The 24,193-nt window shown below is 40.8% G+C and overlaps 1 protein-coding gene across 2 annotated transcripts in view; it reads left to right on the top strand.

Moving 5' to 3' along the window:
• DMD (dystrophin) overlaps positions 1–24,193 on the top strand; it is a 2,035,184-nt gene that overhangs the window by 1,293,314 nt on the left and 717,677 nt on the right. For both annotated transcript variants that reach the window (XM_065901098.1, XM_065901100.1), the window contains one exon: positions 2,104–2,212. In XM_065901098.1, the coding sequence (XP_065757170.1) occupies positions 2,104–2,212 (109 nt within the window). The remainder of the gene's footprint in view (positions 1–2,103; positions 2,213–24,193) is intronic.

Raw genomic sequence — 24,193 nt, 5'->3', positions numbered from 1 at the left:
TTCACTAACCTTTGATAATATTTAATTCTCAGTGTTTAGCTTGATGTCAGAATGGAAAAATATCTTCTGCATGTCATGAGTTTCAGCGATGGTTTTCCTTACTGATCAGAGGCATTTTTTGTTTGCTTTTGGATTCAAGGCTTATGTTTTAATAAATGAAAAGAGTTATATTCATTGATGTGATAGTAAATGTTTAACAGCATTCACTCTGGGAGAAGAAATTAAAAGCCCTGATTTGACATGATCTCAGACACAATAGAATAAATAACCTTAAGAGCATAGATGATAGTTAAAATAGGAAGTGATGACTTTTTAGTATTTATTCCCTTGGCAGCTTTTCTTAAGTGGGATTCCTCAAGAAAATTAAGTCCTACAGAAAATGATTTAAGGACCTATTTTTTTTTTTTTAAAGAAGATGTTGGGGGTAGGAGTCTATTAATTAATTTATTTATTTTTGCTGTGTTGGTCTTCGTTTCTGTGCGAGGGCTTTCTCTAGTTGTGGCAAGCGGGGGCCACTCTTCATCGCGGTGCGCGGGCCTCTCAGTGTCGCGGCCTCTCTTGTTGCGGAGCACGGGCTCCAGACGCGCAGGCTCAGTAGTTGTGGCTCACGGGCCTAGTTGTTCCGCGGCATGTGGGATCCTCCCAGACCAGGGCTCGAACCCGTGTCCCCTGCATTAGCAGGCAGATTCTCAACCACTGCGCCACCAGAGAAGCCCCCTGTTTTCTTATTTTTGTCAAGGATGGTACATATCTAGTCCATTGTAGATGCTTAGGTAACTTATTACCTATAACGGACACCTTAGGCCTTGGTCCTGGGCAATCAGCATCAGCATCAACTGTCCAATTGTTAGAAGTGTAAATTCTTGGGCCCCACTCAAGACCTGTTCAATCTAGAGCTCTGGGGCTGAAAGCCAGCAATCAGTGGCTTAACAAGACCTCCAGGTGATTCTGACGGTCCCAAAGTAGGCGAACCACTGCTCCAGGGTATTAGGATAAACTCTCCCCCCAATCCATTGAGAAAGTTTGCCCTACGACCTCTGAGTCCTCTGCTTCCAGTTAATGGGAAAGGAAAGAATGGGTGCAGAAACCTCACTCATTTTTTAAAAGTGTCGGCCTAGAACTGACAGATATTACCTCTGCTCCCATTCTACTGGCAATAAGTAATCTTATGGTTACCCAGTGGTGCACTGGAAGCAGCTTGTATCTGCTCATGAGGGTCTATTAGCAAAATTTCAGGCATTTTGTGAGCTACTTGACATTCTCTTGGTAAAATTGGCTATAGTGGGAGTATTTACACCACAGAAATTAGAAAATACTGAAATCAGGTTTTTTTCCCCCAGAGAGCCAATTGTTAACATATACCAACACATCACAGACCATATAACGGGCTTGGCTGACTCTACTGGGAGCTCTGCAGCTATAATGACCCTCAAAATGGTCCTGCTTTGAACCAAATTGGCTGAGCTTTTATACTCTCACCTTGATCAGTCCTTGAATGAGGGCTACCCTGGAAAGGGAATGCCCTGGGGCAAGGCAGATCTCTTCAGCTGAGACAGTCCCTAAAGGGACTGACTACTGAAGGATGTCTACTGAAATCTTCTTCACCATTTGGGACAAGAGTCCTTCCTTAAAGTAGACTCTGAGAGGCTTATCCCCATGTGTACCACAGCCCCTCTCTCCAAGACTTGCTAATAGGATTGATCTGGGGTGAGTGAGGGCAGTAAGATATTTTTAATGTTCTCTGGAAAATTCTTGTGTGCAGCCACATTAGATACATTTTAGAAGAGTCAAGCCAGTTGCTGAGATGACACTGTTGTTTTGTTTATTTGTGTCGCTTTCAGTAATGTTTGCGCTCTACTTCCTTTCAGTGAAATTGCATCTGGAGCAACAGCCTGTACGCAGCAAACAATTGATAAAAATTTGTAGTGTGGTTGGCTAAAATAATTAAAATACCTTTGAAAGGAATTGCACCCAGAAAATTTACTTTAGAAATAAAATACTATAGACATACAGTAATGTATTCACAAAATAAATTAATAACTTCATGAATTAAGTTACTTCAAGATGTTAATCAAATAAATAATGTGTGCTTTTCTATTAAAGAGGAAGTTAGAAGATCTGAGCTCAGAGTGGAAGGTGGTAACCCATTTACTTCAAGAGCTGAGGACAAAGTGGCCTGGCCCTACCCCTGGACTCACCACTACTGGAGCTTGTAAGTATGCTGGATCACATTCTCTGTGGCTGTAAACACTTGCTCAAAAGCACAACAGTGAGATGATCCCTGGGTAAAAGTGTTGCAATTCTGAAAATAGGAATAAATTTGTATTATTTACTCTGCAAAATGTCTTAGAGTAGGTTCCTTAGAAATAGACTGATTCAAAGTATGGAATGACAAAAGTATATTGGGGTGTGTTCTCCAGGGATGCACCTACAATGAAGAAAGGTCCATGGCAGCGACAGCAGAAGAGGCTGAAGGGTGATTTGACTGCAGCAGAGGCCTCAGCCAATTCCACAGGAGCCTTAGAGCTGGGCTGGCTCTGCAGAGCTGTCCAGAATTGCAGGAGACGGCCTGGCCTTTGTATTCCTGAACTAGGCAGTCGTTGCCCAGGGGCTGCCCGCTGGGAGGAAAGGGAGATCTTAGAAGATTCTTCTGGGGCCAAAGGCAATTCCAAGTAAGGAATACCATCAACAACCAGTACTCCCAGTAGCAGGGATGGGTGTGTTGTCCCTGAAGAAGGAATCAGGGTAGAGCTCCAGAGTAGCCTCCAAAACTAAATATGTGAGGATTCCGTCTCAACAAATCCTATAACCTTTAGATAATCTTCAAATATGCCTACACAAATTCCTGAAACCACAGAAACACACACAGTCCTCCTAGCACTTCCCCCTTGTCCCATTTAAAAGCAGTCTTAAGAGCTCTTCCATTTTTAGTTTAAGAAAAAGAAAAATGGACCGTGACTACCACAATTAGACTTGGGAGAGGAATGTTTCTACATTTAGCTGTAGTCTTAACTTTTGTTTTTATTGCATATTTTCAGTCTATTTTATTTCACTTTCTATTCATTTGGTAGTAGAAGGTATGCATAAAATCTCATGGCAATGTTAAGGCTGGCTTTGAATCTCATGGGCAAGGAGCCAGAAAACTTCCCTGCTGTACCAATTCTATAATTAATTAAGCAGAACTAAAAAAAAATCCTTGGTTGTTTTTTTCTGTTACGGTTTTTTGCTTCCTTTTTTTTTTTTTTTTTTTGTCATTCTGGGACACCACAATTGCTATATCAGGGTTTATATTCAACTAATTATATCAGGTTTATTTCTTTTTACAACCTGTAATTTTTGGTTCCCTCAGCACATATGCACAGTTTGTCCCTATATAATCATTTATTGGTATTTGTTCTCTAGCTTTCTCCTGTATATTCAGCCTCAGACTCTCTAACTCTGTAACGAGATTGGGTTCTGATGATTTGTTTGTAAGTTTGTTGAACTCTGAACATAATTATGGGTTTATGCCCCTGTTTAAGCTACCATCACGTGGTTGGAAGGTTCCAGTGGCAGGGCACAGAAATCTGTTTAACCTGTAAAGTACCTAGATGTGACAATAATATTTCTAATGCAGAATAGATTCAAAGTTCCAGTTTCAGTTTCCAGAAACATATTTAATTCATCCATTTAATAAATATTTATTGAGTAACTTCTATGTATTGAACATCATACTAGGTGCTGAGGATGCAGCATAGAATAAGTTAAGGTCCCTCCCTTCATGAAACACATATAGTTGACCCTTGAACAACATGGGTTTGGACTGTGTGGGTCCACTTATGTGCAGAATTTGTTCAATAGTAAGTCCTACAGCACTACATGATCCACAGTTGGTTGAATCTGTGCATGTGGACATGGATACAGAGAGCAGACTGTAAGTTATCCATGGATTTTCGACTGCAGTAAGTCAGCGGTGCTAACCTCAGTGTTGATCAGGGGTCAACTGTACTCTGATTGGAAGAGAAAGATGATGAGCTAATAAAGAAGAAAACACATACTATCTCGATATTGTTCAGAGTTGTATAGTCCACAGATTGATATCAAACGGACACTTGTTAGAAATGCAGAATCTCAGGCCTCACCTCAGACCCAGTGCACCAGAACCTGCATTTTAATAAGATCCCTAGGTGGTTCGTTTGCACACTGAAGTTTGAGAAGCACAGTTATGGAGAACAAGAAAGCAGGGTAAGAGGAAAAGTGAGTGGGAATGAAGACATGATTGTCTGTAGTTGGGTCAGTGAAGCTTTTCTATTAAGAGAATGCTTAAGAACATGAGAAAGTTGGTGGAAGTCAGGAAGTAAGCCTGGATGTATATATCAAGGGGAGACCGTTCCAGGCAGAGAGAGAACAATCAGAGCAAAGGCCTTGATGTGGAGCAAGATGCGGGAATAGCAAGGAGACCAGTGAGGCCAGAGCAGAGGGAGAGGGGACACATGGCCAAAGCAGAGGGAAACTACATCTTTCATCTCTCCTCCCCTACTTCCTTCTCCCCCGACTAAGAGTCTCATCTGCCTTACTACTCCTTCCCTTCCCCCACTTCCTCCACATTGCCACCAGTAGGGAGAGTCTGAGAATGCCCTCAGCTCCAAGCCACTGGTGATAGCTGGTGGAGTTGGGGCCAGAGCTGGAGAAGAACTGAGGGAAAGAGGAACTTTCTCAAAAGCAAGGCCTTTCATTCTTTATAGCAAACTGACAAAGAGCTGGGCATAAAGTAAAAATGTTAAATGCACAAATGTTAAAGACAAGTGAGTCAGGTCCAGAGCTGGGCACCAAAATGTTACTAAACTCAGGTCTGGCTGCTCGCCACTTGAAAATCAATACCCGAAAGGCAGTTGTTGGTGGAAAGGAAAGTTGCTTTTAATCAGAAAGCCAGTAATCTGGGGAGAAGGTGGACTCATGTCCCCAAAAAGCAACGCTGAAGATTCTGCTCGGCCATGAAAGTTTTAAAGGGAAAAGGGGAAGTAATCTCAGTTAATAATTGGGATGGGGGGGCTTCCCTGGTGGCGCAGTGGTCGGGAGTCCGCCTGCCGATGCAGGGGACGCGGGTTCGTGCCCCGGTCCAGGAGGATCCCACGTGCCGCAGAGCGGCTGGGCCAGTGAGCCATGGCCGCTGAGCCTGCGCGTCCGGAGCCTCTCCTGCGTACCGCAAAAAACAGAACAAAACAAAATAATTGGGATGGGGGTCAGAATCATTGATTGCCATCCCCCACTGCATGCAGGCTTGTCGACTTCTTGTGATCTTTCTTTAGATGTTATCTTGTTCACACAGTTTGTTCATGAGATTGCTGAAAGGGAAGCTAGGGAAGAGATCTGGTCATCCGTTAATTACTTATTCTTCATTTCTACTTCTTTGATCTATGGAGAGAACGAACAGGTTAGGCAAGGTAGTGTGTGATCAAAAGATTTGGAAGGTGTGCTAGGGCCAGGGGTGAGTAGAGCATGACGGTGCCTGGTTTAAAGTTAGTGACAAGACACAAGGCACCTCCTGCAGAGAACTCTTTCCTGCAAAGCACTCTTTCCTGCCAAAAGCTGCTTATAAAATCAAACATTCTTTTTTTCTTTAACATGGTGGTTTAAACATCAGAACTGATTTAAGAATGTTTAACTTTCTGGAAGTCAGGAATATAATCTGAAATAAATACAATATAAAAAGGGAAAATATAATTTGTAATACAGCTCTGATATGTGATTATTATTTCATACACTATATTGTAATACAGTATAACTTATCATTCATTGTAGTAAGTTTTTTTCCATTGCACTCCTACTGTTGTGCGAGCTGCTTTTACATATACATCTTTATCCTCAAAATAATTGCCAAGTGTATATGGTTATACACAGTATTTTTAAGGTAAGGATCTCAAGGCTTGGAGGGAAAATAGTTAGATGAAGGCTACACAGCTGGGAGGAAAAAGAGCCAGGATTATAATCCAAGTGTGTCAGGCTCCAAAGCCCGTGTTTTGTTTTGTTTTGCTGTGCCTTGCACTATCTCTCTGTCCAAGAACCTAATGGAAATTCTAGATATGAAGGCAGCTAGCCAACAGTTAATGTTATTTAACTCAGTCTTAGATGTATGGGGAGTAAAAGTGAAATATGTTTCTCTGTCTTTTTCACTTAAGGAGTAGAAAAAATCAGTTTATTCTATTTGAATTTCTTAGAACCATAGAACTCTGAACCTAGAATAATCATTGAAAGTATCTAGTTGAATATATTTCTTCTGTATGTGCGGAAACTGAGGCCCAAGGGGCCTTTTTAAAAATACTAAACCAAGCTCCTTTATGACTGCTTACTTACATTATGTCATGTGATGAGGTGGTTCTGCCTGAGTTGTATAAATTATTTCAATTAGCAGGACAAATAGGCATGCTGGAAAGAAACTTTTTGCAGTTGTTGCTTAGATACCTAAGTGTATCAGTTTCCTATCTCTGCATAAAAACACCCCAAATGTAATGTCTTAAAACAAGTGTTATTACTTGCTCATGATTTTGTGGGTCTGCAGTTGGGCTGTGAGCAACTTAATAGGTATTCTGAAGGTCTTACTAGGGGTCATTCATGTACATGCAGTTATCTGGCAACTCAACAGGAGCTAGATGGATTCACTCAAATATCTGACAGCGGGCTGTTGGCTGGAGAGCCTTGGTACTTCACAAGGCCTGTCATCCTCCAATAGGCTGGACTGGGCTTCATTATATGGCATTCTCAGGGCATTGTTTCAAGAGGATGAGGGTGAAAGCTACAAGATGTCTTGACGCCTAGACTCTGTAATTCATACATCACTTCTGCTACATTCCATTGGTCGAGACAAGTTTTCAATCCAGCCCACATTCAAGGGGCAGAGAAATAGATCTCCCCTTTTGAAGGGAGGAGCTGCAATGTCACCACAAAGGGATGGGCACACAGGGATGGGAGGCTTTCTTGTGGCCATCTTAACACCCAAACCACTACATTGAAGAAAAAGGGGGAAAGCAGAGATCAAAGTGTCGGTCTATATGCAGTGTCCTATGTCAGTGACTCTCAGACTTTACCATCATCAAAATCACCCATTTCTTATTAAAGCACAGATGGTGGGGCTTCATTTCCAAAGTTCCTGATTCAGTAGATCTGGGGTGACGCTTGAGAATTTGCATCTATAAAAGGTCCCCATATGGTGCTGATGCTGCTGGTCCTGGGACTGCACTTTAAGAACTACTGCCATAGGCCTATGGTGAGTGGGGAGGGAGTTCATCCCTGCTTCCTGCGAGCAACCTAGTGCGGAACCTGAGTGAGAGCCAGTGCTGTGGATGCCAAAGGGACCTCCACGTTATTTCAGGACCACCCGCCCCGGGACTTTGTAGCTTGGGAGTTCAAGTAGATGTACAGCACGCCTAGGCAGTATTTGCCTAGCAGAGCAGCTTAGAGACCTGTGGGGAGAATGGCCACGCTTATACGAAGCTCCCCTGGAGACTCTGATAAAGGTTTAGGTAGGCAGGACTTTGAATCAAACTGAAAGGCCTGCTTGGCAGATGGAGGCAAAGAGCCAACAAATCTGGTTGTAAATGTCAATGTGAATCCTTTCTTATCCACAAGCTGCTGGGTCTGGGAACATTCACATGCCACAATACCCGATTTAGCATTTCCGAAAGAAATTGCATATAGAACATGCTTCATGTGAAGACTCCAAATCAGGGTATTGGAGTGCTTCAAATTTCCCAGGGTAATAACTGTGAAATGAATGACCATTGTATAAATAGACACATAGAAGTGCCAGTTAATAGAGGTTTCTAATTGATTAAACACTGGTAAAACCATCTCTTCCTGTAATTAATTTTGAAGAGAGCAAGTCTCAAGTGTAATTAGGAAAATGCTGCACTGGAGGTCAAGAAGCCTAAATTCTAATCTCAGCTGTGCTACCAACTAGATAAGGGGTCAACACACTCTTTTTGTAAAGAGCCAGATAGTAAATATTTTCAGCTTTGTGGGTCATGGGATCAACTTTGTCAGTGTATACTAAAAGCAGCCAAACCATAGACAATATGTAAATAAACAGGCACGGCTGGGTTCCAATACCACTTTATTTACAGAAACCAGAAGGGGGCAGGTGGGAAGAAATTTGGCCCTTAGTGGCCTACCCATATCCCCTCAGCACTAGTCCTTCTTGTAAACCCTGAGGCTTCTAAATGCAAGCACCTGGAACTCTGCCCAGGCACTTTCTCTCGCCATAGGAGCAGCTCACTCACTTGCAGAGCACGTTGGAAGTGCTGGGAAGGAGGCATCCCTAGAACAGTACTCACCCACTGATGGATAGAAGTTGATGCATAAATACTGTGCCCTCTTTATTCCTTGAGTAGGACAACTCCAGGGCGTGGTTCACACCAGACGTCTCCAGGGGGTTGAACCACAGTTGACCACAGTGATAACCTGTTTATTGGCATACCCTGTAGGGACTTCCTTCCCATTCCTATTCATCTCCTTACTCTTCCACCACAGCTTTCTGGTATCATCTACCAATTAAACTACTTGTAATTAAATCCTTGTCTTAGAGCCTACTTCTGGGTGAACCTAAATTAATACAAAAGGTCTCAGAATTTACTGCCATGGTTTTACCTTTTAAATGAGTTTTATTCTGATTCCCATTTTGTAGATGAGAAGACCAAGGGACAGAAAAGAGTAAAAATTTGTCCAAAGTTACAAAGCTAGTAAGTGGCAGAGTGGGTATTCAAAGTTTCATCTCTGTGATGCCAAAGCATATGCTGTTAATCGGAACACTATATCTCAAGCAGTGATTTATTTATCTCCATCTGAATTTTTGAAGGCTATACTTAAGTACCAAACACATATAAAATTATTTATACATTTATTAGTCAAACTTCACTTGCCTCTCTAGAGTTTAATAAAGCATCCCAAGGCTATTTCAGTAATACTTTAAATATCTAGGCAGTTTGAGAAAAACATGAGGTTAATTGGAGCTTAAATATAATCTTGGCATACTATTTATTTGTTTGATTTAAATTGTGAGAAAACGATTCATTTATTGTGAAAACGGCCTTCGTTTATCTGTAATGGTCATGAGAGAAGAAGGAAGGAAGCTGTCAATTAGTTCTCACATTCTTACTCCTCCTTTGGGTCCCCATCCTTCTCAGAAACACAAGGAGGAGGGCCCCCCCTACCCTTTCCTGTTTTAGCTAGGTTTCCAACTGTTAATTCTGCTTCCGCTGAACCCTTAGGATAAGGCACATCAGTTTCAGCCAAGTCTTTCTCCGTCTCGTTAACAGCTGACTACTTTACTGAAAACACCTAGAACAAGGCTATACCATCATTGGTTTTATAATTAAAACCTCTAAACCTTAAAAACTTCCTGAAAGTCTAAGACACTAGGCGTAAGATTTTATATCAGAAAGTGAGGTCCCCTAATCAATTATGACAACAGGATAAGAAATGAAGGTTTGACCCTCCCCAAGAGAGTTCAAAGCCCTGAGGAACTACAGAGAGCCTCCAGCTCTTGGCAGCAATAAACTAACTAACTAATTAATTAACTAACTCATATTTGTATACATCAGTGAGGTGAGGGTGCTTGAAATATAATGAGATATGGTACACTATGCAAAGGAAAGTGACAGCAGTAAACCGTGGCTGGGGAGGCCCCAGTATTGGTCACATTGATCAGAAGGAAGTCTTTGGATGTAGGCCATGGGAGTCTTTGGTCTTGGGCCAGGTTCTTCAACAGTGTTCCCTGGTTCACAGGGAGGATATAACAGTGGTGTCATTGTTAATATCCAAGAAAGTGATAGACTGTGAAAACTAGAGTATTTAGATGTTAATATCCATTTTGTGATGATGAAGTTCCCTTTGTTCTTCCTCTCTTAACCTTTTGGCAGTTTTATTACTTGGTTACCATCTCCGTTTAGGGCTGAGCTTTGGGGTCTGAACTGGCAAAGGAAGAGAAGTTCCAGTCCGTCATTTCTAATGCTTGTTGGAAGCATTCCTGGAAGTTTCAGTGTGTGTGTGTGTGTGTGTGTGTGTGTGTGTGTGTGTGTGTGTGTGTAGGAGGAGAATAACATCAGTGGTTGAATAAAGTATTCTGATCATTGGAGATCTTTCAATTACCCATACCCAGCATTTTAACAGAAATAAAGGGTTTATTACAGTAAAATTACCTTAGCCTTCTTATTTAACTCCTTCTAAAAAAGGACCTTTGCTGGAAATCACTATAGAATATACCATAATGTTGAATTTCTTCTCAAGCTCTTATCAAGGAGAAATTAGAACTGTTTAAACATATTCATGAGAATAGGTACCCCACAGCCCACAAAAGTAAGGCTTCTCCATATATTCCTAATATTTTCCAAAATTTCACTTAATCATTTTGAAATTGAATATAACTTAACCCTCAAAGAAAGAAGATTCCAAAAGGAAATTGTAGCAGTTTGCACTTAAATTGTAGATTCTAAGATTGTGATCTGAAAGGCCTTTGAGAGGTCATTCATTCTTCTCCACTATCTTCACGAAAAGCTCTTTCTCTCTCTCAGAAGCAATCTTAAGGTTAACTGCATACTCCTTTTAAAAACCAAGAGTAGGTGGCGTTCCACCACTGCTGATATACTTAAAACCATCTTTCAACTGCCTAACCCAAGTTCCAGTTACTGTCTAAATTACTTTTTGAGTAGGAAAAGTACATTTAGACATTCTTCTTTGTACATTTAGAGATTCTTTAGACATCTCCCTTCCAACTTTCCTTTTCTGGCACAGATCAGGTGAGTGCCCATGGCCTATGAATAAAAAAGCTGTCTCAAATGTTTAAAACATCTCAGTTTCTCCAGTGTTTAAACATCTCTGTGTCCCCGCTTCTAACCTCCCAGGTGTGTTTTCCATACTTTTCTTTGTTGTGGGCTTCAGAATTGGACCCAGTTCCATAATTACCATTCTACTCATGACTCAGTCACCTCACAAAGTCTGCATACCCTTTTCCTACCTTTATACGATACTATCGTTCTGCCTGCAGTAATGTTCTACTGGCTTGTACTAAATTGGACGACTATTTCAGGACCTGGTATTTTGGTTTTTTTTGGCCGCATTTTAGCTTAGCCAGTCATGTCCTTCTGTATTGGAACATCCAAAAAAGGTTTTCTTTGTGATACAAAGTATCTTTAAATTGACTCACATGATTTTATCATCAGCATTTATACATACTCATGTTTTCCTCATCCTAGGACTGACTATTCTACTTCAACCATACATACTCCTCCAGGTACTGCCAAATCTCTCTCCTCTCATTCATGGCCACTCCTTTAGAAAGAGTCATCCACATTCCTCCCTCTGTTTTTCCCCCCGCTGCAGCCTGGCTGTGTTACCAACCGAACTCGGGTCCACTCGGCCAACATGCCCCAAAGCCAGCCTACTGACACTGGGTTGTCGTGAAGGAAAGTACAGTGTTTATTGCAGGGTGCCAAGCAATGCTCAAAAGACCCAAACTCCCTGATGGCTTTTAGGCAAGGGTTTTTAAACACACTGTTAGAGGAATAGTGTCATATGCCTCATCAACTCATGGACCTTCTTCTGATTGGTTGGTGGTGAGGTAACAAGGTGATATTTTGAGAATCTCAGTCATCAACTTTCTAGTTCCAACCAGTCCAGGGTCTACGTGCTTGTGGGCAGCATGGAGTCACTGTGTAGTCACCATGCTCCACCAGTGGGGGTCTTAGTTTCTGCAGAACAACTCAAAGGTATGCATCACATTGTTACGTATGTTCCTTCAGGAGGAACTAGGAGTCCTGTGACTCTACTGGTTTTTTTAATCATCAACTGCTTGCGTCTACTCTTTGCAACTTGGGAAGGCCTAGGAGACTAAAGCCTTTTTTCCGCAAACAGGCAACGGAGGACACAGAGAGGCTTTTGTACCTGGGAAGGCCTCTCCGGGTCCTGCTTGGTTTCAGTCCCCCCTTTTCTTTGCTGCTCCTCAATCCTGAGGGGAACAGGGGTGGGACAAGAAAGGGAATACAGTTTTGGATAGAAAAGTTAATCGTAAACGCGGTAGAGGAACTCGGTTTCAGGGGGACTCGGTTTCAGCTGTGTCCCTCCATCAGTCCACTGAAAGTGTCCTAAGGCCAGAAATGACCTCTATGTTAAAATACCATTTCAATCCTCATCTTTCTTAATCTCTTAGCAGCATTTAATGCAGTTGGCCCTTCCTAGTTTGGAACATTTCTTCTCTCCTTTCACATACATAACACCACCCTCTTTTTCCTCTCACCTCCCTGGCCGCTCTTTCTCATCTCCCTGGCTGGCTCAACCTTCTCTCTTTGGATTTCAAATGTTTAAAGTAAGGTAGGCATGCTTTTTTTTTCACATTCTTTAATCTCTTGGGTAATCTCATCTACTTGCGTGGTTTTAAGTACCAACCATATACTGAAGTCTCCCACAGTGTTACTTTAGATCTGCACCTCTCTTTTGAGTTCTAGATCTATATACTAATTCAAAAATTATAGCAGTGGAAAAAAACCAGATAAATATTCCTGTCCTCATAGAGCTAATGTTTTTGTGGGAATAGACAATAAAGAAAATAAATACATACGATATATTTGCACGTTATGAGGTAATACTGCAAAGGGAAATAAAACAGGGAAGAGTGTAGGGAGTATGAGTGTGAAGTATAAGGGTGGAACTTACAGAGACTTCATTAAAAAGGTGAAATTTCTGTGAAGACCAGAATGTGCTCAGAATGTGAGCTAAGTGGATATCTAGGGGGTGAACCTTCTAGGCTGCAGCATTCCAGGAACGGCATTCTAACAAAGGCCATGACATGGGAGGATGACTAGAATTGGAAGAATTTCCAGTGGGGCTGGAGCACAGTGAGTGAAGGGGAGAACAGTTAAGAGATGAGATTACGTCAGGGAGCGCTTTAGAGGCCATGGGGATGACTTTGACTTTGTGTAAGATGAAGACATAAGAGAGGCTTTCGAGCCCAGCAGTGAGATGGTCTGACATATGTTTTGGCAAAAACTTTCTGGATGTGTTAAGAATAAACTGTAGGGAGAAGAGGAAGGTGGAAGCAAGAGAAGACCAGGTAGGGGATTAATGCAATAATTTAGATGAGAAATGAGGATAGTTTCATCTAGAGTAGGGGCAGTGGAAGTGATGAGAGGTGGACAGATTCAGGGTGTGTCTTAAAGCTAGAGCCAGCAGGATGTGTTGGCAGATTTGATATGGGGAATGAGAAAATGTGATGAGGTCTTTCACCTGAGCAAATTGTAAGGCTGATGTTGTCATTTACGGAATTGGGGAAAGTGGTAGGAAGTACAGGATGGTGGGAGGCAACATAAAAATCTCTGATTTGTACAAACTAAGTTACATATGCCTACTAGTTAACGAAATGGAGGTGTAGTGTAAGTAGAGGGACGTATGACCTGGAGGTTAGGAGAGAGATCCAATCTGGAGATGTAAATATGCAATTGTTAGCATAGAGCTGAGCCATGAGATCGTGCTAATTAAAGCCAAACAGTAACTATAGATAGAAAAGAGAAGATATACAAAGATTGACCCCTGGAGGACTTCAGTGGTAAGAAGTAGGGATTATAGTAGTAAGTTCTGAAGTAGGAGGAAAACCAGGACAGAGAAACCTAGAAGCCAAGTGAAGGAAATTAATTAGGAGGAAGGAACCGATAAACTGTGTCAAATGCTGCCTATAAGTCTAGCAAGAAGAAGCCTGAGGATCACCCTTACATTTAGCAAACTTGCATAGAGTGATAGGGGGATGGAATATGCTAATCAGCATGAATTCAAGAGAACCCATACATCCAAGAACTCACTCAATGTATGCACTTGGATGTCCCCCAGACTCTTCAGATGCACCACATGCAAAACTGAGCTAGTGAATTTCCTCTTCCCTCTTCTCCTATCTCAGGAAATAGCAACACCATCCACGCAAGCGGTACCGGTAAGTGATCCTGGATGGAGACCTCCTTCTACCTCACTTTCCTCATATAATCAACCACCGAATCCCAGTGATTTTATTACTTAATTATCTTTCAAGTTATTTGATTATATCCATCTCCATCTCTTCTGCCACCATCATATTTTACCTGGATGTTTGCCTCCTAACTGATTTCATTCACCTCCCTCTAATCCATTCCCCATATACACATACTCCATAAAGAATAATCATGCAAGATGTAAACCTCATTCTATCATAATCCTGTAGTGGTGCCCCATTGCTTCTAGAATAAATCTCCAACTCATGAACATGGCCCACAAGGTCTTACACAATGGTACCCCTACCTGCCCTTCTTGTTCCACTGTCCACCTTTTTCTTCAAAGTCCAGCCCTTCTGGCTTTCTTCAGTTCCTTTAGTGTGTCTGTTTCTTCCTGGGCTCAGGGTTTCCACATCTACCGCTCTCACCTGGATCATCTCTCCTCTCATTCATCCTTTAGATCTCAGCTGTACAGGGTCCTTCCTTGAGCGCCTATTATACAATCTCAAAGTATACCTTTTCTTTTTCATATCCTTACCGTTATTTTGATTAATGATTTGTGTAATGATTTAACTTTCATTTGCTAATAGACTGTAAGTTCCGAAAGGATCCTATTTTACATCTTATTTATCAAAGTATGCCCTTTTGGGTATGCAGCTTTTATTCAATGACTAGCTTGTGGTAGATGTTAAACCTCATATATTTTGACCGGATAAACAGTACATTTATTTTAGAGTTGGATCAGATAAAGTCGACCTCCCATGTAATTATAATATGAGAGAGATTAAGTGGTTATATGGTTGTCCAGCTGTTTAGTAGAAGAAGCTGGACTCAAGCCCACATCTCCTGAGTTTGATCTCAGTGCTCGTCAATATTCTTATATATCTCAACTTTTATTTTTCTGCTTAGACATAGCTGACGGGTACACCTGTCCACACATTCTCAGTGGTAAATCCAATTTTTTTTTAAGACTGCTGTTTTGATCAAACAGGGATGTGCTGTGGCTTTGATGCAAATCTTGCAGCCTAAATCTCACCCCCATCTCATTCCTTAACTCTCATTCTTGACTGTGTCTTGACATATGATTTGAGAACCTCTATAGTCTAACATGCTGTGTTCCTCTTAAAATTTATATTTATTTCTTCTCTCATCTTCAACATTTTAAAGAAAATATGTTTTCATCTCATTTTCCAAAGTACTTGCCAGCCTATGATGAGTTCATTAAACAGACATTCAACGTAGCTATTCTAATATTTATGCAAGATTGCTGACAGCACTAACTATACCAGTGCCTAAATTGAATTATAACCTACCATAGGAAAAAGTCAGAATTATAATACCTTCAGTTCTTGCTTCTGAGATAATTATCACAACTTCAAAAAAAATGTCCCACATTAAAAAGCAGAAGCTAAATAGCATGACACTAGAAAAGTGGTAGGCACCATTAAAATAAAATAATCAGTAGCCTCCACTCGCCGCAACTAGAGAAAGCCTGCGCAGCAACAAAGACCCAATGCAACCAAAAATAAATAAATTTATTTTTAAAATAAATAAATAAAATAATCTCCCATGTCACTTCAGTTTCCCAGGACTATTCTTTCTTCTTGAAGAAATTTATGGATAAAAGATATAAATAAACTTCCTGTGTTTACTGTGGATTCTAAGTGGATGAGGTAGTTTTCCTTCTCATGTTGAAATGAATAAGAATGCTGTTTCCTTGATTATTAGTATTTTTTATTGAAGTATAGTTGATTTACAATATCATGTTATTTTCAGGTGTACAGCACCTGATATATATATATATATATATATCTGAATATATATATTCTCAGATTCCTTTCCCTTATAGGTTATTACAAAATACTGAGTATAGTTTCCCATGCTATATTAATATATTTTTTAACCCTATGATTTGGTGATAAGCATTTTTACTTACTCAGTCCAGCAAACCCGAAATAGGAGCCCTATTATTTTTCTTAATGATTCTTATTTGTTTAAGGTAAAATGTGCCTCTTTCTTTTGAACCTGCGCTCCATGTTTAACAAATAAGGACACAACTCAGGACTGAACCGTGCACTTTGATTTGAGATTTTCAAGAAAGGACCCAGTTTCACAAGAGATTTTATGTTTTCCTGTACGGCTGACATCCACTCCCGGCAGCTGAAAGACAAACTTGTCTAATAAAGCTTTCAGATTCAATTTGCTCTCTGCATGCAGCTTGAGGATCTCTGGAGGTCATTCACAGCATGTGCTGCAATCCCAACAGGGAGAAGTAATGAAAAGATCCTGGTTAAAAAGCTGACGCTATCCTTTCTAACCTCTTTGAATGTGAATATAATAAGCAAGTTTACAGACACAAATCTCTGTGATTCTGGGGATTTCCATCTTGACCTCTGACTCCAAGGAAGAGTTGAATGCATGGATTTGTATCTATTATCTGGGTGAATAAATGCTTCATATTGAGCATATTGAGGAAAATATGCTTTACAACAAAAGTCTGATGTAAATCAGGGAAAACAACATTGTCACTTCATGTTTAACTCTGTTAGAGGGTCTCTAAGATCTCACAGTCTGGTTCTATTCCAGTGATACCTAGGTATATCAGAGCTTTGTTCAAAAATAATGCCTGCTTTCATTTCGATTATTCCCCCTGGCTTTTTCATTGACCCAAACACACCTAATATTTATCTTAGAGCCAACGTGCATTAATGCCTTGCTCTGTACCAGGCATTTTGGTAAATATTCCTTGTGGATTGTTCCATTTAATCTTACAACAGCCTTATAAGATAGGTTCCACATTAATTCCTTTTTTACCATAGGAGGAAAGTAAAGCTTACAGAGAGTTGTTATCCCAAAGACAATCAACTGCGAAGTAGGCACAGCATGGCCCTGTATCTCCCTAGACTTCATACCTGTCTTTAAATCTTTATGTCAAACGTACAGGTGATGCGATGGACTCCATAGACTGTAGAATCAACTCTACTATAGTGTTCATACTTTTGTAATATATTTTCCGAGTGCAATTCAATAGCAATAGTACTGCTTCCCCCTTTTTTCTTCTCTTACGTGACATCCAAATCTTATATTAAAGCTATGTGGGTGGACTTAGGTCTTAATAGCAGCACCCTTGATGCTTCATACTAACCTTGTAGATATTGAAGTGATTTCAGTAAAAAGAAATATACAATAATTTCTTCTCTTTTCTTTGCTCTTGTCTCTCTTTCTCCCATGGGAATGAAAAAAGAAAAGCATTGAGATGATAAACCTGATTCTCCCACAGTGTTACTGTTTAGCTTTATTTATTCTCCCAGTTCTGTATCTGTCAGCCCAAGGTCAAACAACCGGTACAGTGGCAGGATTATAAAAAGTAGGTCTGAGAGAAGACCACAGGGCACTGTAGGTCTAGTGCCCTGCTACAGTTGGAAATCAATTAAAGAAATCGCTTTAAACAGTGCTTCATTTAATCTCCTCTTAAAGAATACCACAACCTTCTTGATAAACTCTGTGTGTGTGTGTTCAGAACTGACTTTCCAAAAATATTGCATAGTCTTTCCTTTGTTCGGTTGCTGCGGTGAACAAGTGGACCCCACTGTTTACTTTGGCATGAAATAATTGAACATTGCCTTGGACTTCATCCAACCAAGCACACAAACCAGAAACCTAGGGTTCATCATCATCTTCTAGAGACCCCCCCTTTCTGCCCTCAAAGTCACAGATGCCCCTCCGATATGTCCCCATACCTCTCTTGGCCTCCCATCTCCAATTTCAACCAGTCCACTGCCCTCCTCCTTGTTATGCGTCACATGGTAGGTCTTCTTAAGATTTCACTCGAAAGGAGTTACATGCTTAAGAAGCATTAAAAGCCACTGGACTAGATGATGTCGAAATTTCTCTGAAAATAAAAGGGGGTGAAGTTAACAGCCTTGTTAAGAACTCATCAAAATGGACATTGCTGACCCCTCTGCTAGCCAGTGTCCCACTTAAACATGCCCCTAGACGGGAGTATATTTTTCACAACTGGATGAATCTGAGGCATTATAGTAAAAGGCAGTGTGAGAAAGGCAGTGGGTGCAAGTGGATTGAAATGAATGAGTGGGCAGACCTAAGCGGGCAGAAAAGATGAGGACGGTAATAAGCCACAGTAAGAGATGCACGCTCGAGGAATAAATTGGCGGTGGCAGAGGAGCTAAAGGAATGATAAGGTGGGTCAGACTGCCACATGAAAATCAACTAAAACAAGTCACGACTACAGTGAGCGAAGCTGGAAATGGGAAAAACAAAACATTCAAATCTGTATGATCATAAATAAGAAGATTCTTTACAAGTTTACAATATCTACTTTGATCTTAAAAATATCAAGAATGAAAATTTATCTTTTTGCTGTAGTTGGGGAAACCAAATAAGCGAAGACTCAAGACAGAAGCTTTGATATTCCTGTTTCTAGTCCGTTGTTCCTCTAACTACACTGGGGAGAATAGGAATTTATTCGCGAAATCATAGCGCACTGCAATTAGGGGGTGCCTTTTGAAGCTTGGAAGATGTAATTTGGGACAAATAAAAAAATCCTTATTTTTTATAAAGTAAGTTATTTATAGAGGTGACTATTTCAGTGAGAGGTGTAGGTTAATGACATAAACCACTTCAAGAAGGTTTTAGATCTGGGGTTGGCAATTTTTTCTTTTTTTCCTGTGAAGAGCCAAATAGTAAATATTTTTGGCTTTGCAGGTCAGAAGGTCGACTACTGCTACTGAAATGCAAAAGCATCCATAATCAGTACATAGATGAATGAACGTGATTTTGTTCCAATAAAACTTTATTTTCAAAAATGGATGGCGGGTTGGATTTGGCCTGAGAACTGTAGCTTACTGACCTCTCTTGTAGATAAATACTTGCAGATAGGTTCGTAGTAGTTAATAAAGAGAATATGGGATTGTTGAATGTATTTCTCTAATCTTTTTAAGGCTTCCTCCATGGAGGAATTTATTTCTTATCAATAGTGTTTTTAATGCTTACTCAGAAATAAGAATACCATTTGCCCAGCAAAGAATGGAAATTTGTAAAGCCCTCATGGTAAATAAAGAGATGGTGTGAAACACTTGGTACAACTATTAAGAATGTTCCACTATCATTTGAGAAACATTTAGACATTTATAAAAGTTCCACTTATATAAATAGAATTAAACCTAAATCATTTTGTCTGCACTTTGGGAACGTTTTCCCATTTTAGCAGCAAAAGCACCATAAAAAGGGGGGGAGGGGTAACTAGATTTTAGATTTTTTTATTATTATAAACATGTATATTTAATTACTGAGGTACTCTTAGGTAGGTATACTTAAGTAGAGGTAATAATTTCTATATCACCTGGAATCTACTGCTCACTGTTCTAGGGATGACAGTGTTATGCATCATTTCTGAGCTTGCTTTGAACATTGAAACCATTAGCACACTTCTACAAAGGTGGGATGGTCTTCCAAAGAAGCATAATAGATCAGCAGAAAAGGGCTATCATAATGCCACTTCGACTGACTAGCACTTAAATAATGAACTAGGTGGAAAGAGATAAAGAATGTAGTTATAGCCAGCAGGAGATGTCACTATCAGGGAGATGAGAAGCCATTTCCTAATATTCTCTTAGTTATTGGTGAAATTCTTTCTCCAACTGTTAGTTCTAATCTTATGAACTAAAAAAGAACATTTTTCAAGAGAATTAGAAGACAAGGCTTTCCTGGTGGCACAGTGGTTGAAAATCTGCCTGCCAGTGCAGGGGACGTGGGTTCTGAGCCCTGGTCCGGGAGGATCCCATGTGCCACGGAGCAGCCAAGCCCGTGTGCCACAACTACTGAGCCTGCGCTCTAGAGCGCACAAGCCACAACTACTGAGCCTGCATGCCACAACTACTGAAGCCCGTGCGCCTAGAGCCCATGCTTCACAACAAGAGAAGCCACCGCAATGAGAAGCCTGCGCACTGCAACGAAGAGTAACACCCGCTCGCCGCAACTAGAGAAAGCCTGCACGCAGCAACAAAGACCCAACGCAGCCAAAAATAAATAAATTTATTAAAAAAAAAAACAAAAGAGAGAGAGAATTAGAAGACAAGACACAGACTGGGAAAAAAATATTTGCAAAAGACACATCTGATAAAGGAATATTATAAAAAATAGACAAAGAACTCTTAAAACTCAACAATAAGAAAACAAACAGCCTGATTAAAAATGGGCCAAAGCTTCTTTGTGGTGCTGATTTGCATTGCCCGCTTGTTTGGTTGGCCAGGAAGGGCGTATGCGTTTTTTCCTGAATATATTCGGGGGTTCTGCCGCTTTTCCTGTGCTTTAAAGGCGAGTCCAATCTACCTCTTGAAAACTGTTTCCTGCAATTCTGCCTTGCTTTCAAATCCTCTTCGTTGCCTTACCTCAATATATTTTTGGACGATAGTTATCATTTATAACCCTGCAGGTTTGTGAATTGCAGTGCCCCTGAGCTCCATTTTTCAACTTGCTTATTTGTGAGCTGGCCGCAAATCTGCAGGATTGCTTCAGGCCCTATTCTGGTTCCAGGGGGCGGGCTGAGCCTTTGGTTAATTCTTCTTCCTGATTGGAAATTAGTGTGACGTGTGCCTGTCCAAACACCTAGAGCTAGTCTCTCATTGGTTCCGCCTCTTCCCGTTCATCCTCCGGACAAATTGCAAACTGTGTGAAACAGGAGGTTAAAGGTGCTCATTCTCCAAGTGGGGAGATTGTTAGTAAAGCGGCTGGAATGGCAAACCCGCGCACCAGGAGATGAAAAATGAGGTACGTTTTAGAAACCCTTCCCGATCCCGTGGTGTACCATCGTCTGGGTTTCCCGTGCATGTTTTAGCTGTAGGAAGATTTCCTTGAACCTGGAGAATTGGGACCCTTGGAATGGGTACCACGCAGTATTACTTTAAAGTGTCTGCATTTGCTCACCCAACCTCAGCAATCCTCTCAGCCCCAAGATTGTCCAGCCTTATGTCTCATCCAGCTGTGGGTGTAGACGTGGTCAATCCAGGTTGCATCACAGCCCCTGGACGAATTTTGTAAACATTTCTCTGTCTTGCGCTGTCTTTGTTTTTCTGGTTTTGTAATTTGTTTTTATAATGGGGTATCTGATTTTCACTGCTGTGTTTATGCTGCTTTACACCCACTTGATTCACTTACAAAGAGATATCAATAAATACTCTTTAAGATTAAAAAAAAATGGGCCAAAGACCTTAACAGACACCTCACCAAAGAAGATATACAGATGGCATATAAGCATATGAAAAGATGTGCCACATCATATATCATTAGGCAAATGCAAATTAAAACAATGAGATACCACTACATACCTATTTGAATGGCCAAAATCCAAAACACTAACACCACCAAATGCTGGTAAGGGTGTGGAGCAGTAGGAGCTGTCATTCATTACTAATGGGACTGCAAAGTGGTATAGCTATTTTGGAAGACAGTTTGGTGGGCTTTTTACACAAGAAAGCGTACTCTTACCATACAATCCAGCAATTGCGCTCCTTGGTATTTTTCCAAAGGAGTTGAAAACTTATGTCCACGCAAAAGCCTGCACATGGATGTTTATAGCAGCTTTATTCATAATTGCCAAAACTTGGAGGCAACCAAGGTGTCCTTCAGAAAGTTAATGGATAAACTATATTATAACCAAACAAGAGAATATTATTCAGCACCAAAAAGAAATGAGCTATCAAACCATAGAGAGACATGGAGGAAACTTAAATGCTTATTACTAAGTGAAAGAAGTGAATCTGAAAAGTCTACATACTGTATGATTCCAACCATATGCTACTCTACAACAGACAAAACTGTAGAGACAATGAAAAGATCAGTGTTGCCAGTGGTGTTGGGGATGATGCAGAGAGATGAATAGGCAGAGCACCGAGGATTTTTAGGGCAGTGAAAATACTCTGTATGATACTATAATGATGGATACATGGCATTATACGTTTGTCCAAACCCACAGAATATATAACACCAAGAGTGAACCCTAAGGTATACTATGGACTTTGGATGATTATGATGTATCAATGTAGGTTCATCCTTAATAAAAAATGCACCATTCCTGTGAGTGATGTTGATAATGGGGAAGGCCATGCATGTGTGGAGGCAGGGAGTGTGTGGGATATCTCTGCACCTCCCTTTCAATTCTGTTGTAAACCTAAAACTGCTCTAAAAATTGTCCTAATTTTTTTAACTTAAAAGAGAGCGTTTGGTATGCATTGGTATCATTAATTTATCAATACACTAATTCAACAAATAACTTATTAAGCCTTACCATGTGCTCTGTTATATGCTAGATGCTAAGGATACGATATCGACCAAGATAAACACAATTCCTGGGCTCTCAGAAAGTAAGAGAATTAAATAGCTATATGTTACAAATACTAGGACATAGAATGTTATGGAAGAATCATAGTCCAGTCGGGAATGGGACAGTTGGTAGCTGTCATGGAAAGCTCTCTGGAAAAAAGGAACTGTGAAATGAGACTTGAAGGATACATAGGTGTACCTAGTCCAACAGGTGAGGGGGGTGGTGAGGGAGAGAGTTCCAGGCAGGAGAAATGGCATAAGTGAAGCATTGAGTTGGGTGAGGGGCAGGTGAGGAGGGATATGTCAGGGAGGAGGTTCTGAATGATGCTGAAAATGCCATGGTCTTAAATTGCTCTTTAAGGAATATTAGAGAGATCAGTCATATTTTATTTGAAGGACCATTGAAAGCCCCTGGAGCATTTTAAAGAAGATATTTACATGATGTACTTGGGTTTTAGAGAACTTGTTCTGCAAAAGTATAGAGAATGGATTAGATAAAAGTGACACTGGAGGCTGTCCCAGTAGTCCAGGTAAGAGATAATGATGACTTGAACTAGGGAAGTGAGAAAGGGAATGAAGACAAAAAGGAGACTAAGGAGATACTGGCGTGTAGAAACAACAAGACCTGGTAACTGATTGGACATAGAAGCAAGAGACACGGAGAACTCATATAGAATACCCAAACTTCTAGCTTGAAAAACTGGGTGGATGGTGGTGGAAATTACTAAACTGTGGACTATTTTAGGGTTCAGGGGGGATGATGAGTTCAATTTTGGACATAGCAGTTTGAGATGCTTGGAAGACCACTAAGTAAAGTAGCCATATGAGTCAAGAGAGAGGTTTAGGCCAAAAATATGGATACCAGAGTTGTCAGCATGTACAGTAAAACATAGCTGAAGTCTGAAGAATGAAGAACACCTAGGAAGTATGTGTAGAATGAGAAGAGGACATGGGATAGAATCCTAAGAAATTTCTACATTTGACATCCAGAGTAAAGTAAGCCATCGAAGGAGACTGAGGAGTGGCCAAAATTAGAAGTAGAAAACCAGGGGGAATGAAACTAGACTTTCAAGAAGTTTCTCTTGAAAATGGGTAGGGAAAAGATTAAGGTGGTGCTAAGATTCATCCATGGTTGTTTTGCCAGACAGGTGCTATGAAAGTATATTGGAGCAAGGGAATTTTAATGATAAGTAGAAAGTGTAGTCAGTAGTGGCTCCAGGATTGGCTGAGGTGATGAACCGTGGAATCTAAGCTGGACAGGACAGCAGGTGAAAAGTAAAGAGGGAAAAGACAGGAGAATGGATATCTCTAGGAGGATGGAAGAGGTTGTGCTATGGGGACACAAGGGTGGGTTCCTAGGTATTGGCAATATCCGGGTTCTTGATTAGGGTAGTAGTTACATTATATTGTTGCTTTATAACTGTTGACTGTCAACTCTGTGTGTATGTTCTAAATAATCATCTACAGTAAGGAAAATATCACTGTAAGAGAAAAAAACAGTGCTTCCAAAATATTGTCATCATAAATGTAGTACCTCTGGTATCTGGAGTCACGTGTCTTTGACCCACCTGTGGCTGCGGCTGCAGCTCCAGTGGACAGTCCCGTGTGAGCTCAGACTTACCTTTAGCTGGCAGCATGACTTTCAGCTGATAGTCAAGGGAATGACTCCCATTTCCCCACTTTCGGCCCAAGGGATTTCTCTGACATGCTGGGATCCCACACATCCTGTGAGCTAATCCAGCCTAGAAGTTGTGATGGGTGAGCAGTTCTCAACCAATGGGAGATGGGAGCCCGTGGATACATTTTTAACCCCTATTCCTTCAAGAAGGCAATTCAGGGAGGCTTTCTCACTGCTTCTCGGGGACATGGAA

Source organism: Phocoena phocoena, chromosome X, assembly GCF_963924675.1.
Source record: "Phocoena phocoena chromosome X, mPhoPho1.1, whole genome shotgun sequence".
Classification (NCBI taxonomy): domain Eukaryota; kingdom Metazoa; phylum Chordata; class Mammalia; order Artiodactyla; family Phocoenidae; genus Phocoena; species Phocoena phocoena.
The sequence above is the reverse complement of the archived record's forward strand: the minus strand, read 5'-3'. Positions and strand labels throughout refer to the sequence as shown.